This window comes from Elgaria multicarinata, chromosome 4 (assembly GCF_023053635.1).
Source record: "Elgaria multicarinata webbii isolate HBS135686 ecotype San Diego chromosome 4, rElgMul1.1.pri, whole genome shotgun sequence".
In the NCBI taxonomy this organism is placed as follows: domain Eukaryota; kingdom Metazoa; phylum Chordata; class Lepidosauria; order Squamata; family Anguidae; genus Elgaria; species Elgaria multicarinata.
Genome location: NC_086174.1, coordinates 60,122,945 through 60,137,905, shown reverse-complemented (window position 1 = coordinate 60,137,905; position 14,961 = coordinate 60,122,945). Strand labels below are relative to the sequence as shown.

Sequence of the window (14,961 nt, the reverse complement as noted above, 5' to 3'; positions counted from 1 at the left end):
AGAAAATCAGCTCTTATCACTGGAGTTTTGGTGAAGTTGCTGGATTATTATATTTTCTCCTTACATACAAGAATACAACATTTATTTATTTTTTAAAAAGATGTTATATTAACTCCAAACTAAAAAATAAAACCTCTAGCCCTCTGATACAAAAAAATTCTATTGCCACAACTGGAAACTAGGAGTATGTCTAGCGCAACATATATAAAGTATTTAACATATATTAAAAACATATGCTATGTTTTAATATTCAAAGTTATTAGCTGTACATGGTGCAGTCTAAACCTGATAATATGGATTAAACCAATGTAGATTTCTACTTTGTTTTTTTAAAAAATAGACCTGTGTTTTTGAAAAATATTAGTGACTTGGATCCTACAGACAAAAGAGTATTTTCTATTTACAGAAGAGACCACTGCTGAAAGTGGGCAGGAGGAGATTTTCAACATTCCCCCCTTCTCCTGCAGCCCTTGGGCCATCCCCATGTTTTTCTCAACCTTTTTGAGTAGATTTTAAGAGGACAAAGGTGGAATTGGCAAAAATATCTTCCTCCCCTTTCTTTAGCGACAGCATCCATTCTTGGGAGCTCAAGATCCATGTAAATGTAGTTTACCATATTAAGAAAGCTCTCTTAGGTCCACTTCAGATGTTACTTAACTAGTATGATTTGTCACGTTTCAGTGGCAGAGTACAGGAAGTGGGTTACTAGAAATGGCTCTCATGTGGTTCAGGCTGACTCATCCAACTTTGGATTTTTATTCTTTATTGTTGAAGAGTCTCAAACACATAAAACAGCACAAACAACAACAGTGAACAAGTCTGATGTTTATAGGATGTTGTTAGGATGTTAATTTAATAGAGGTGAGTCTCAAATTCTTGACCAGATTTTTCTACTCAACACCTCCCCTACTTCCCACCAACCCCTGGACTCTCCTGCTTGGCCTCTGATACAGCCTTTTTAAATATAAGTCATTAAATCAGGCTCAGTAATACCAACAGATCTGGAGGCATAATTGCTTCTGATAGGTACACAGGCAAAAAAGTAGCTAACCTTTCTTCTTCCTTCCTCCACAGAGATGCTGTCTGGCATCATCAACTTCAGAAACTCTTCTTTTGACAAAACTCGCTGACTTTCAGAAACTGTATTCCTTACAGAGGCTTGAAGCCGACTTGAAGATAGACCATCAACATCATTATACATTCTGCAGAAACAATTGTGGGGTTTTTTACAGTTAGCTAACATCTTTGCAATGTTTCCTCTATCTAAAATGCCTTTATGAATATTCCTTTTCATTGAACTGTTACATTTCCCCGAATCTCTAAACTATTTGAAATTCATAATTTAGCTTCAAGATTATTTTATAATGTATTTATAACAAATGTTTATACCACACTTTTCAGTTAAAGACATCCAAGGTGGCTAACAAAAATTTAAGAATAAAATCATAATACAAACTCTACACTATTACCGTATTTCTTCAATTCTAAGACACACTTTTTTCCCCATATAAACATCTCTAAAAACAGGGTGCGTCTTAGAATCGCGGGTGTGTCTTAGGGTTTTTTTTCTGTTGGTGGTACTGAAATTAGTGTGCGTCTTACAATCGATGGCGACTTACAGTCGAAGAAATAGTGTATATTATGTTGTAAGCTTTTTTTAATCTTTCTGCAGCATCCAGAAAACTTTTGGTGCCAGATAAATAAATAAATAAAATGGTAGAGGTTTTTAAGACAAACAAACAAAAAACAGGCTAACAATAAAACAATGATAAAAATAATAGCAACAGTATCCAACATATCAGTCATTAAGAATTCAAAGACGCAAAAAGACTTTAACATTTTGGGGTAAAATCTATTGTTGGATAAGCAGATGTTTTCTCACACAATAGGACTTTCCTCTCCTTTTGTCCCCCAACTCTCCAGAGGGGGCTGTAGGAGAGAAGGGAAATTGCCCTCCCTTTCCATTCCACTAGTTGAAGCTGTTCCATTGGCAGGAGGAACTAACTGAATAGAACTCATGGATACAACTGACACAGCAGAAAAAACGCGCAACATAATTCTTATTTTGTTCATGACTTGCATCGTCACCTTATTTCCAAATGCCATGTGCATAAGTGCAGAATAATCATTGATTGTATCCTTTAACAGAGAGGAACGCAGACTTTGGGCATGGCTAGACCAGGTGGATGGAGGGGGATGATCTCGTGATATGATGATCGCGACATCCTCCCTCTGTCTACACGTGGTGCATGAATCCCAGGAGGACAGAGGACGTCACGCCCGCCATTCTTTAAAAAAACTCCACAGGAGCTGGAGAGCACAAAAAAAAAAAGAAGCCCCGACCCCGCTCCCCCCCCCGATGGGCACAGAGTGCTTGAATAGTTCCGTGCCCTGTGCCTGCTTCCTGCGGTTACTCTTGAGGAGCTGAGAAGAAACCGGGACAGCTGCCCACACGTCCCGCAGTCTCGGGACGGTCAAGAGACCACGGGAAAAGCATGGATTAAAACCATCCTATCATCCCTCCCTTCCCCCGGGATGCCCTGTGGATCATGTGGATGCACAAGGATGATCCCGAGGTGATCCCTGGCTATTGCTTCGTCTAGACCTGCCCTTTGGCACATTCAGATGTCATGTTTTCTGGATTCTTCGGATCATAGTTGAAGGATCAGAAACTAGCTCTGTGCTCATATGCTCTCTTTGTGCACTTCGCCTAATAGAATACTTCCTCTTTTGATCAAATCAGTCTGAAGAGTAAACCTGTGGTTACAGTGAGCTCTCCAACTCAGGATTGCACCATCAGGATCTGAATGCAATCTCTATGATATATGTTGTAATTTTAAATAAGTTATTATCTAGATGGCTAGATTTCCACTGCAACCGAGTTGAAGACTTTTCTAGAAATCATTTTTAAAAATCCAAAAAGCAAACAAGTATAAAACTGTAGTGGATAAACAACTGATTGGTCCTGGCAACAGTAAATGCACTTTAGTCCCATCCCTTACGTAATTCAATTAAATTATTCTTCTGGAAACTACTGTTTCTCAGTCCAAAGCCTGAACTCACACATTTTTTTAAAAAAATAAGGCAAATATTTCAAAGTAGCTGCTAGAATTTGTATAAGAGAAGGATTGCCATAATTTATCAATTTCTCCTGCATTCAGATTTAGGACTTTGGTCCCATGCAATCATACAGGAAGCACATATGCAGCTAACTTTGCTTGGCTCTTGCCTGCTTCTTTCTAGCTCCTGAGATTCAACTTCATCCAGCTTCTGTTTTCTTTATGATTCAGGCTGTCTTTTCTCTCAAACCACACCAACGTCTCTTCCCCAAATATGAACAAACCTTCCCTTACTCTTGGCATTCAGAAGCTTCAGATTCCTCAGGTGTGGGGCTGCCTTCTGACTTTTTCCAGCCAATGACGTATTTGCTTATTGCTCCTTGGCGAGGGTAGCATTTTGCTACTGACCCAGATATTTGCTGACTGCAGTTTTGTGACACTATGTAGACTTTGGAGGTATCTAATGATCCACTGCTTTTAGGACCATGTGCTGAAGGACTTCCTGAATGATGTGACCCACTAGGAGGAAAAGTACACAATACAAAAATATGTAGTATAGTACATGAGGAAATCTGAGACAGGGAAATATCAGGTACCTTATAAACATCTTTCTGAAGTTATGTTGTACAATATAGACTGATTTTTAAGCATATACGTTTAACAATATTCATATTATTGTAATACCTTCACTGGGTCAAACATTTCTTAATTTTGTAAATTAAAATAAGAAAATAATATACTGTATATAAAAATAATTTAAAATGAAGAAACAGCAGAACAAATATCACAGCAGCGACAAAGTTTGATAAAATAGCACAATCACACTACAAACTAGAATTTCTGGGTAAATAGCACCAGAAGGACATAAAGGTGGCACCAATTGACTGTTCCTGGGGAAGAGACTCCATAGCTAGGTTACTGTAGTCAAGGAGATTCTCTCCTTGGTCACCACCCACCTGAGTTCAGGTGGTACGGAATCCAGAGAAAGGTCTCAAACGATGTCAATAGTGTTCATCCAGACTCATCTTGTAGTGTAAAGCCTACATACACACACATATATATCCTACCATTCTATGACAAAACTCAATGCATACAACACACCTATATCAGCTAAATTATTCCCAGCATGCCAGGATTGTCCAATAAAATACTAATAATTTAAAATGTGACTTTTTAGAAAGAAGAAATAACACACATGTGAGATTCTTATATTTCTAAGGGTGATATTCTGTTAAATTAAAGCTGTTTCCTTTCTCATTTCACTACCATCTTCTACAGCTGTGAAATGAAATTAGAAGTATAGAGCCCAGATGAATCCACTTAGTGTAAAGGATTTGGATTGCCCATTTGATTTATTTGCTAATGTCTTGTATTTCAGAAAGTTAAAGATCGGGGGGGGGGGGGAATTCCTATAAGCATGGCTGAAATCCCAAGCATACTTTTTAGAAACTCTTGTCCTACTGAATTCAGGGGACTTCTTTCTGACTAAACCTTGCTAGGGATTAACCTGCAAGCTACTGCTATTTTAAATCAGCAGCACAAACACAAGTGCAAATATGTACTTTCGTGTGATATTTATTCCATGGTTAGCATTGAAGAGAATGGGGACAGTTTTGCTTATACAGAGCACAGCTGAGCTTCATGAATCATGGCTTACAGAAGCAATTCTCAAAACTTTACTCCCTAAGGTCCACCCAGTAGAATTTGCACAGGAGCAGCATCCCCTTGATTACAGCTTAAGTCTTGTATAGTGAGTGCATTGGCTTGGGACAGTGCAAACCACATCATCTTTTAGCCATTATGAAATGCTGCTTCATCATAGTTTATGTATATGAGCAAGTGAGCCAAGCGACAGGCCGTTATGCAGTCATATGCAGTCATCGTTTACAGTGTTATATATGGATGGATTCGGATTCGATTTTGAATCTGTTGTTACCAGCTGCTGTGTAGATATCATCACACACACAAAATGAGGTGAAAATCTCGTGAAGTTTGTAAGGGTAGAAATGTTTTAGCCTTTCTTCACACATTCTGAAATGCAACACTGCTGAAACTGGGTTAAGAAGATTCCCAGTATAATGTAACGTTAGTAACAAGCAAAAGCAAATCCACACATTATTTACTCTGAGCTATTATTCTGGTTGAGGAAAATCACCAACCTGGAATGTGAAGATATTTCACTGAGGTCTCCCATGCTGCCATCACCCGTATGGCTGCTAGAAATGGCAGATGCATAGCTATGAACAGCATAAATTTTAGTCTCATCATCTGGTCCAGGAGTTTCAGAAACTTCAGCCCACTGATCAGTCCGACTATGCATCCCTGACCGGCTTCCAGCAAGGTGCAAAGGAACCAAAATTGGAGCAGGCATACAAGGAGCAGTATCAATCCCACTGTCAGTAGAAGCCCCTTTAATATATGTTAATCCAAGCAAGTCAGTATCCATTAGGTCTTCAGGGCCGAAGTGCTTATCGTCACTGTTACTGGATGTGTTACTGGACAGGGTATTACTGCTAGAATGGCTGGAACAGGTTTTGTCTCCAATCTTAAAGAGAAACATTTTACAATACAGTTTTACTTCTTGTTATTCACAGCTTCATCAATGAAAGAGGCAAAAATTGGCACATTATAACTTGTTAGAAGTGCCAAATAAAAACGAAGCAGAGATAAGGTTATGCTACTAGCGCTTTTTATTATGTACATTCATTAGCATTTCTACTAAAACATTTTAAAAGACAGAGAAGGAAATAATTTACTCTCTGCATACAAGGGCACATAAGATTGTACATCGTGAAACATAGTTTGAAGTTCTATACCCAGCACTTCATATTGCATCATCAAATCCCCATTATTGTTACAGGAGATCCTCTTGCATGTAAATAATTGAATATAGGCTGCAACTGCTGGTAGACTTATTATATTAGATGAACTAATGCTTTCATCTAGTAATTGTGTCTCCCAGGGACAGCCATAAATTTCTGTCGTGGCTTGAGAAGTAAATTTATTTATATGGCCTACTGAGTTAAAAGTTATTCTTGTAGCAGAAAACTGTGGATTGACTGGAATGTGATATTTTGATGTCACTAGGTGGGATTATAGGAAAACCAAACCAACCCTCCATATTTTGTCACCAGAAAGGTTGGATAATAAAAAGATAAAATTCCCTCCCACCACATTTGGAAAAAACTTTTTTATAACTTTCACCGCAAAGTACACTGTTTTTTTCACAGTACTGCTGCCAGTATAATTGTCTAACTAGAAACAACAGAAAACCAGTTTTGTTTGCTCCATCCTCCATGCCCCTATTTTGCAGGTGATGCAAAATTCAAAATCAAGAAATGCATGTTCATTCTTCCTCCCAGGAGATTAAGAGTCAAGCCATACATTATGTTAAATTACATTGTACATAGCTGAGCCTTCTCCATCTTTTTACTCTAGAGTAGGCACACAACATGAGGACAGGATTAAACCTTCCTGCAACAAACCCTTTGTTCCCCAAATTCCTCAACCCACTTTGGGTATTACAAAAAGAAAATAAAAGTATCATATGACACACACACACCGACAGTAGGGCTGGAGGGGATATGGCGAAGCAAACTGCTTGGGGAGAAGGTTTATTCTCCTCTCATGGTGCACAGTGGTCCCAATCTGAACCGGGACTGCACATACCTACTCTACAGTAAAAAGAAAGATAAGGCTCAGCTATATGCTACACAATTAGCATAATGGGTGTTTGATCTTCAGTGCTTAAAATGGTGTGAATGCATATTAAATTTATGAAATATAGTAAAAAAGACCTTCTGGACACAAGAAAGCATGGACATAAGATGCAGGAGAGTCTATTGCCAATGTCAATCCCCCGCGCCATGTGGTTTAAGTAACATCTTTGTATACTGGTCCTACCATTATATCCATCAGTCATGAAGATGTGCTGGGGCCAGCATTGGTTTTGCTAAGGACAGACTGTGGAAATCAAATATGCTAAATGATGGTTGTTGTTTTTGTCTCACCAACAAAAGCCCATGTTCATGGGCTAGTTGCACTAAAAGAGCGAGGGGCTGCTTATGTACATGAACTGGGGGAAAGAGCAGAATGTGGCCTGGCATAGTTCCTTCATCATTTCATTTGCCACAAAAGTAATATTAGTGCACAAGAGGCTCTGTTTTTCAATTCTCACACTTCAGCTCTCACATTATTTAATTCAGCTGGAAATAATTGTTTCTTAACATCAGGTCATCACCACTGCTCTCCAAATTAACAGGAACAAACATAGCAAGAAATTCTAATTAGATGCATTCTTTAAAAGGTGAAGTTTTGCCTAAATAATAAAAATCCAATTGCTAGTAATTAAAATAGATGTTTATTCCTGACAAGAGATGGCAATGTATGAATGGCAATGTATGAATGTCACTTCAATACAATAGAACATGTACTCAGGACTATGCCAGCCCATTTAATTCAAGTTCTAATCAGACACTAGAGTGATGCTTACATTAGTGAGGCTTTAATCCACTCAGTGCCCTAGAAACCAACACAAGCCCTTTATAATGCACTTGTTTGAGGTCACTGCGAGAAAGAATACTTGAATCCACTTCTGCATCACAGATGCTTACTACTTCTACATACTATTTAGAAAATTGAAAGATCTATGTTTTTAACACTAGCTGATACAAGTGGATGACCTCTTTTGTACCCAAATTACTTTTTCCCCAGTGTTATTCCACAAAAAAGACAATGTGCAAAATAATGCCAAACAGAATTGTAAGATATAGAAAGGCACAGAAATAAATTTATTAACCCCAATACCTGGATTCATCCTACAATACAATCTACCCTTCACAATTCCTATTTCCCATTCCTATATGGATAAACTGTGACAAAACATAAACTTTCAACCACAATATTTGCACATTTCTTCCAGTCTTTGCAAGGCACACTGTGCCTGCATACATGTGGAAAAAATATCTATTTTGGGAAATCCTAAGTAAAAACGACTTACATGTGAAAATTTGTTTGGTGAATCCTTGCCACTGTTCTCTTTCTGTAAAGCCCGGTCTTTATAGGAATTCAAGACTTTGGTTGATGGTGCATGCCACTTGGTTTCTGCCATAAATAATTACATGTTTTAATTTCTGAAAATACAAAACATATTGTACAAGGAAAAAAAGGCTCACAGCTTAATGCTATATACATCAGTTTTGAAACAGTGACGTTCCTTGGAATGTTTAGGATCAGAGAATCAGAGAATTTACTCTTGCCCTGCACTCTTCAGTGGTGATTAAACTGAAATCTATTTGGCTTATTAACTATGAGAATTCTGAATGGGTAGAGCCAGTTTGTATATATCATTTTGCTATATCATCCATATAATGCATGAACATGCAAGCAGAATGCAAAATCAACATGCATATCCTTATCCTCTCATTGTGGAGGTGAACAAATCAGGTACTTTCAAATCAGGCAGAGGTTGGCTAAATGGTTTTTTTAAAAGAGGTGTCCCAGTGGTTTTCAGGGGAGGAAGTGATTGCATTTGTAAGGGGAAAACTCTTTAAACTCTCCCCAAATAGAAATTGTGTTGAGATGCATGTACACTTAATTCTATTCTGTGCAGTAGAGAGTATGATAGTGTGTGGATATACAAGACTGTGCGAGAAAATGAGGGGTTTGCAAGCATGTCTACAACTGTATTAAAAAGAAAGAGGGTTTTATAAAAGAGAGGAAGAAAGAAGTACAAAGATATTAGGAAAAACCTTGAGGTCACCTCTTTGTTGCATATATTTAGCTATACTGAGAGCTCAATATTATGCCTATCGTCCAATGGCCTTCCTATCTGGTTTCCTGCTTCTGATATATTTAAAGAATTCTTTATTGTTGGCCTTGATGTTATTAGTGATTTTCTCCTCAAAATGCTTTTTTGGATCTCTTGTTGGATGCTCCTTTATGAAAGCTTTTCATTTTCCTCATTTGGGCAAGACTTCCATTTTCTGAAGGAAACCTTCATTGCTCTAATAGCTTCTTTGACACTGCTTCTTAACCATAGATTCCTTGACACTGCTTCTTAACCACGCTGGTGACCTCTTGGCCTCGGTGCTACCTATCCTAATCTGTGGTACACATTCTAGCTGAGCTTCTATTATTTTGTTTTGAGTAATCTCAAAACATCCATTATTACAACACTTTGTCTGGAAGCCTCCTTGATTCACACATACACACAATAGCTTTGCATTCAAATATTCTGATATCATACGGTTGGAACCTAGTTTTGGAACAGAAACAGCCTTTTGTCCTCTAGTGAATGATCTATGTTGGGAGCTAGGCAAGAAGACTATGTCCCTGTTGGCTCTTCTTGTCCTCTCAGCAACTTTCAATACCATTATCAACCATGGTACCTTTTTGGACTGAACAGCAGGGATGAGAATTGGAGCAAGCATTTTACAGTGGCTCCCATGCCTCTTGGCATAGCAGTTTTCAGGTGATGCTCATAGGGAATATCTCAGGATTTAACTGTGGCACAGGATTCCATATTGTCTACCATGCTAAAAATCTACATGATACCAGTAGGGAAAATTGTTCGGAGGTCTGGAGTTTGTTGCAATGCTGATGACACACAGTTCAATAAATCCTTTCCATCTTAAACCAGGAAGGCTGGGGAAATGTGACACTGGTGATATATTGGATGTGGGCTAACTAAAACCTAATCTGAACAGGAGAGAAATGCTCTGGGATGGAAAGAATGTTGACACATTGGCTGGGTTCCAGTCTGTTTTGGTTAGGCTAGCAATCTTCTTGAAAAAAAATCAGATTTTCATACTGTGGGTGCTCCTTAGGATCAGGTTATTTAAAGAACTATCTCTCTTCACATGAAACTGCTCACTCACTACCATCACCTAGTGAAGCCCACCAAGTGCTGAAGTATTATCGGAGGGCATACACAAGAAAACCCTTTGTATTACGGCACCCAAAATGGAGATTTCCCTGCCCTACGAGGTCTATCAGGCCCCTTCAGTTCTTATTTTTAACTGGCAAGTGAAAATGATATTATTTAGGCAAGGTTTTGATTTGTCCGATGGTAGATGATTTTTTATTGCTTTTGTACTGACATTTCCTGTTTCTGTTTGCATCTTAGACATAATTATATGTTAGTGATGTTGTTGTTGTTATTAGCTGCCTCGGGCACTCTGAGTGGAAAGGTAGGATGTAAATTCCTCAGCAATAAATAATAAATAAAATAAAATCTTGGTGATCAAACTCCATCTACCTTATGGAAAAAATTAAGGGAAATATGATTGATCTGTGCCTTGTGGTTAAAACCATCACTATTTGCTCAGCTCTGTTCTATGAAGCATTTTGCTTGCACCCCCTATTTCTGATATGGCTATGTAGTTCAACACTTTCTAAATCTGTAAGACCTTTAAGATATGTCATGATGAAGAATGATAGATAAGTGCAAAACAACATCAGCAAATATGGCAATTCATTTGAGATAGAATATTCGTTACCACTGGAATGCCTGTTCCCTTCCAGAGATTCTTCATGTTCTCTGCTGCCTTCATTCTCCAGTGCACCTGAACCTTGTTGGTCATGAAGTAAAGGGGACTGGCACCTTTTAACGAAGAGAGAAGTTGGTGCTTTTCCCCATTCACACTGAAAACGTTTACTCCTCTGTTAAATGACATAACTATATATTTACAGTATTTTAAGCTAGTTTGCAACCAGAACTAAGACTTTTTACCATTGATTAATAGAATTTTTAATGTGGTCAGTTTGCATGATCAAAATAAGCCACAGTGGCCTATTTAAGCCATGGTAGCTTATTTAAATCATGCTGCATGCCAGGTTTATGTGACACAATTTGAATAATTAACATCCAGGTGCAGCTTGTTGTGTCATCCAGACCCAGGGGGCATGGCTTGTTTGAGGGGAAAATAACCATCCATTAACCCATGGGGAGTTGTAGAGTTACTGGAAGGTTGTTTCCCCTTCCAACAAGCCATGCTGTCTGCGTTCGGATAACACAATAAGCCACACTTGGCGATTATTCAAATCGCGCCCTGCAATTTAAATAAGCCACTGTGGCTTATTGTGTTTGTACGAACAAGGCCATTATTTAAGATTTACATGCACAAACAATTTGAAAACTGCCCAATCTTTCTCAAACACAGCCATCAATTTCCTTGTTTAATGTATAGTAGATCTACTGCTTAAGTTTTTCCTACTGCTTTAAGATAAGTAGGAGTTGTGTTTAGGCTTTCAAAGATAGGGCAGGCTGCAATTCTAAGCACATTAATAAAAGAAGTTATTTTTACAAATAACATAATCACCACCATGGGGACACTCTATAACAGCCTGAGACAGTTTGATATTCTAGAAGTATATTAGTTTCTATAGTCATTACTCATAAAAAGAGGTAGGGATGTAAAGTAACAAGTACCCGTCAAATCCAGCCTGATGCCTCCACTGACTACTCCCGCTCGGTCCTGGGTCACTGGAGGATGACTGGTTGCTTGGTGAACTTCTGAAATATTGACTAGAGTAATTTAAGATGTACTGAGATCTGTGGTGTTTAAACAAGTCTTAATAAATTCATTCTATAATTAAAACTGAGACATACAAACAATATGAAGACACTGGAGATATCCTTTATGGAACTTGGACAATAAGATGGTCTACAGAATGGACTCAATTGAGCATTCAATAAAATACATGCATGTCCCACTGAAATCAATGGAGCTTCAATGTATGTACTTTATATCTTGTTCATGTTGATATTCTAAGGAAGAAACTATTTCACAACTAATTTTGGTGTCACAAGACACCATTACTTGCCAGGATTTTTTTATATGAGAAATCTCTCTGTGTGAGGAAAACAATCTTCAGCTCCCCAAATGTGTAACTAAGCTTGGCCTCAGATGTTACCAATGCTGTTTTCATTGTGGAAATTGTCATATTATACTTCCATAACATTTGTAACAGGCAACTACATCGTGCAAATCAGATGGAAAATGTGGCATAGCTTTTGCAGAAACTTATCACACGATCCAGCTGATCCTTGTAGTGTCTTGCTTACAAAGATTACAGTGTCACAGGGACTTCAGTCCGACTCCCCCACCACATATTGCATTTTGGCAATATGCACATATTGCCAAAAGACCAATAAAAAATGCATGATTGTCATTTCACCTGGGAGTGTTTAGGCTTATCCCATTGTTTTTGTGTAGCACGACCCCAACTGTGGAGTTCTCTCCCCAGGGAAGTTAGATTAGTCCCCTCCTGTGTGTCCTTTAGATAGCTGGTTTTGTCAAACTTTCATAGTTAATGCCACTCTCAGATTTTATTATGAAAACTCTGATTTTAAAATACATTTTAAGCCTTTCCATTTTTTAAATGTATTTTAATCTTTGTGTTTGTACTTTGTACCTTGAGCACTTATAGAGTGGAGGGGTGATCCAAAAATATTTTAAATAAAGAAATAGGGAATAGATGCTGCGAGACAGGATGGGGATGGGGAGGAAGACAGATCGTAGCATGTTTGCTTACAAGCCTGTAACATATTTGCTTATAGAGAAGATATCCTAGAAATGTACAAATGCTCAAGTTTGGGATCAAAGTTTCCTCTTAGGCAAGCATATTATGGAAGAACATAGAACAATTGTCAGCGATTATATTTAAAAATAATGCACAATTCAGCTGTGTATTGTCAAGTAGTCGGTTTCCGAGAAACAACACCAATGAAGTGTAACAGTAAAAGTGGTGTTAAAAAACCAGAATGCTACCTAGTTTTATAGCAGTTAACGAGCTGGATGGAAAGAAACTCTACCGCCATTACGTTTTTAACATTAACTTTTAAAACAGGCAGAATAACGTTAGCACTATTTTATATAAAAGTATAAAATATTTGTGTAAAAAGGCATAGGCATTAAAAAAAGAGATGAAGTTTAAGTATAGGTGCAATTCAAAGCTCAGCACTAATAAATTGACTGATACTGCAGAAAGACTGAACTAAAAAGTATAAAATGAATATATTTTGAATTTGTAAAAAAGAAATGATCACAGGCTAATGAGGATTCCAGACCTTATAATGGGAAAAATGCCCACTTTTTTTAAAAGGGTCTTGAGCACCTCATTACTCTCTAAGAAACAGAAAGGGTATTAGTGGTTGAGAGATTTAGCTTTATATATATATATATATATATATATATATATATATATATATAATCAGGGGAGAACAGCCTACAAAAATAAAATCTCCATGATACAATCCTGCTAATGGGATTAGGTTGGCAAAGTTGCTAAAGTATTTTGAAGTCTGATTGTATGAAAATGCACCACTACATTAATATGAATTTAATCTTATAAGTAACTCCTGATAATTCATATGATTTAATATTTGCAAATGCTTTATTACTTAGCAGAGGCAGGCAAACGAACTGCAGAACACTTTTTCAACTATTATTCCAGTTCAATACTATTGCGTTTACCACTAAGAACAACAGAGGTGGACTGCACTGAGTGCCTACAGAGAGATGAAATTATTAATCTGCAAGCAACTAATTTGTTTTTATTTTTAAACATAATTTTCCTTTCTGTAGCTTTCAGATACTTGAATGACAAAAGGAAGCCATGTTGTATCAAAGGCCTCAGAATTAGTATGCCCCTCTGCCATACGTAAGTTGTAAGTTAGCTTTACCATCAGGCCAAGCTTCCATATACCAAATCTCTAAAGTAAAATCTGAAGATTTGCAACCTCCTACAATTATAAGTCAAGCTGCTGTAAAAAGAAAGATTATGCGTTCCTTATGTAATAATTTTGTACCTGCAAATTGGGAGAGGAATGCGAATGATGGGGATTTGGGGATTGTTTACTAATAATAGAAATCTGATTGAAAATGCAATCCCTGAAGTTAGGCATATGGGGGCAAAGCCATCACATGTGAAAGAAGGACCCACGTTTAGTGCATCCTCTCCAACAATTAGGGGATAAAGGGTTCGTAAAACTCAATTTCACTGGAGTGAGATACTATCTGTGAACCAACTTTAAAGTCACTTTCTGTACTAAACAGGAAACAGCTTTTAATAGGGGGAGATGACCCCATGTTTGTCCATGCTGAGTCAGAAATGAGCAAACATTGGTTAAATTTTGCATCTATCATTATGTGATATTAATATGGAGATCAGACCCTTTCTATGGCTTGGAAATCCTAAGTAGATATTCTCAAATGGGGTGAGATCCCAAGTCATGTTATAGGAGTGGTTTAATTTTTTTAGCAGAGATTTGAACTTGGAAGACTTTCAACCATTGCATGCTAGAAGTGGGAAATGCTGACAAAAGAATGGTATGACATCCCAGGTGACCATTTTCATATAAATCTTTCATAGACTTGATCCCAGCTTCTTCCCAGTCTTTAAATTAATTGTAGTGTTTTATCCTCTTGAAATCCAGGTGATCCAGAAAGGGGCAGAAAGGAGAAGGTGGGGATGTAAAAACTTTTCACCATCTTTTCCATGTCATTAAAGTGGTCTTCAAAAACAGATTCTGTAGCTTGTCCAACACTTGCTGGGACAGTGGCCCAAATGGGAGTGCCTGAAATCTGTTAGAAGCTTGTCTAACAATATTTCTTTGAATAACAGGAATTAATGGCAAATTTGGCAGGCTTCCCAATACATTCTTAAATTGGGTACACCTGCACCTCTGATTTTTTATGTTTGTAAAGAACTTTTTTGTTCACCCTAACCTGTTTACCTTTATTCTTTACTTTTCTAAATAAGTTCCTGTGGCATTTTATTGGTCAGCCATCCTAGAATGTAAAAACTAGCTTTGTAGGGTTTTTTTCAAATTCCATTAGAAACGGAAAGCAGGATGTGAGTTTTCATGGCATCTGCCTTTCTGGTATCATCAACATTA

The 14,961-nt window shown here is 37.7% G+C and overlaps 1 protein-coding gene across 5 annotated transcripts in view; it reads right to left on the bottom strand.

Moving 5' to 3' along the window:
• Positions 1-14,961, bottom strand: part of SIPA1L2 (signal induced proliferation associated 1 like 2) — a 101,677-nt gene that overhangs the window by 15,667 nt on the left and 71,049 nt on the right. For all 5 annotated transcript variants that reach the window (XM_063124368.1, XM_063124370.1, XM_063124371.1 and 2 more), the window contains 6 exons: positions 11,491-11,574; positions 10,559-10,662; positions 8,059-8,162; positions 5,219-5,604; positions 3,354-3,578; positions 1,052-1,202 (listed from right to left, as the gene is read on the bottom strand). In XM_063124368.1, the coding sequence (XP_062980438.1) occupies positions 1,052-1,202; positions 3,354-3,578; positions 5,219-5,604; positions 8,059-8,162; positions 10,559-10,662; positions 11,491-11,574 (1,054 nt within the window). The remainder of the gene's footprint in view (positions 1-1,051; positions 1,203-3,353; positions 3,579-5,218; positions 5,605-8,058; positions 8,163-10,558; positions 10,663-11,490; positions 11,575-14,961) is intronic.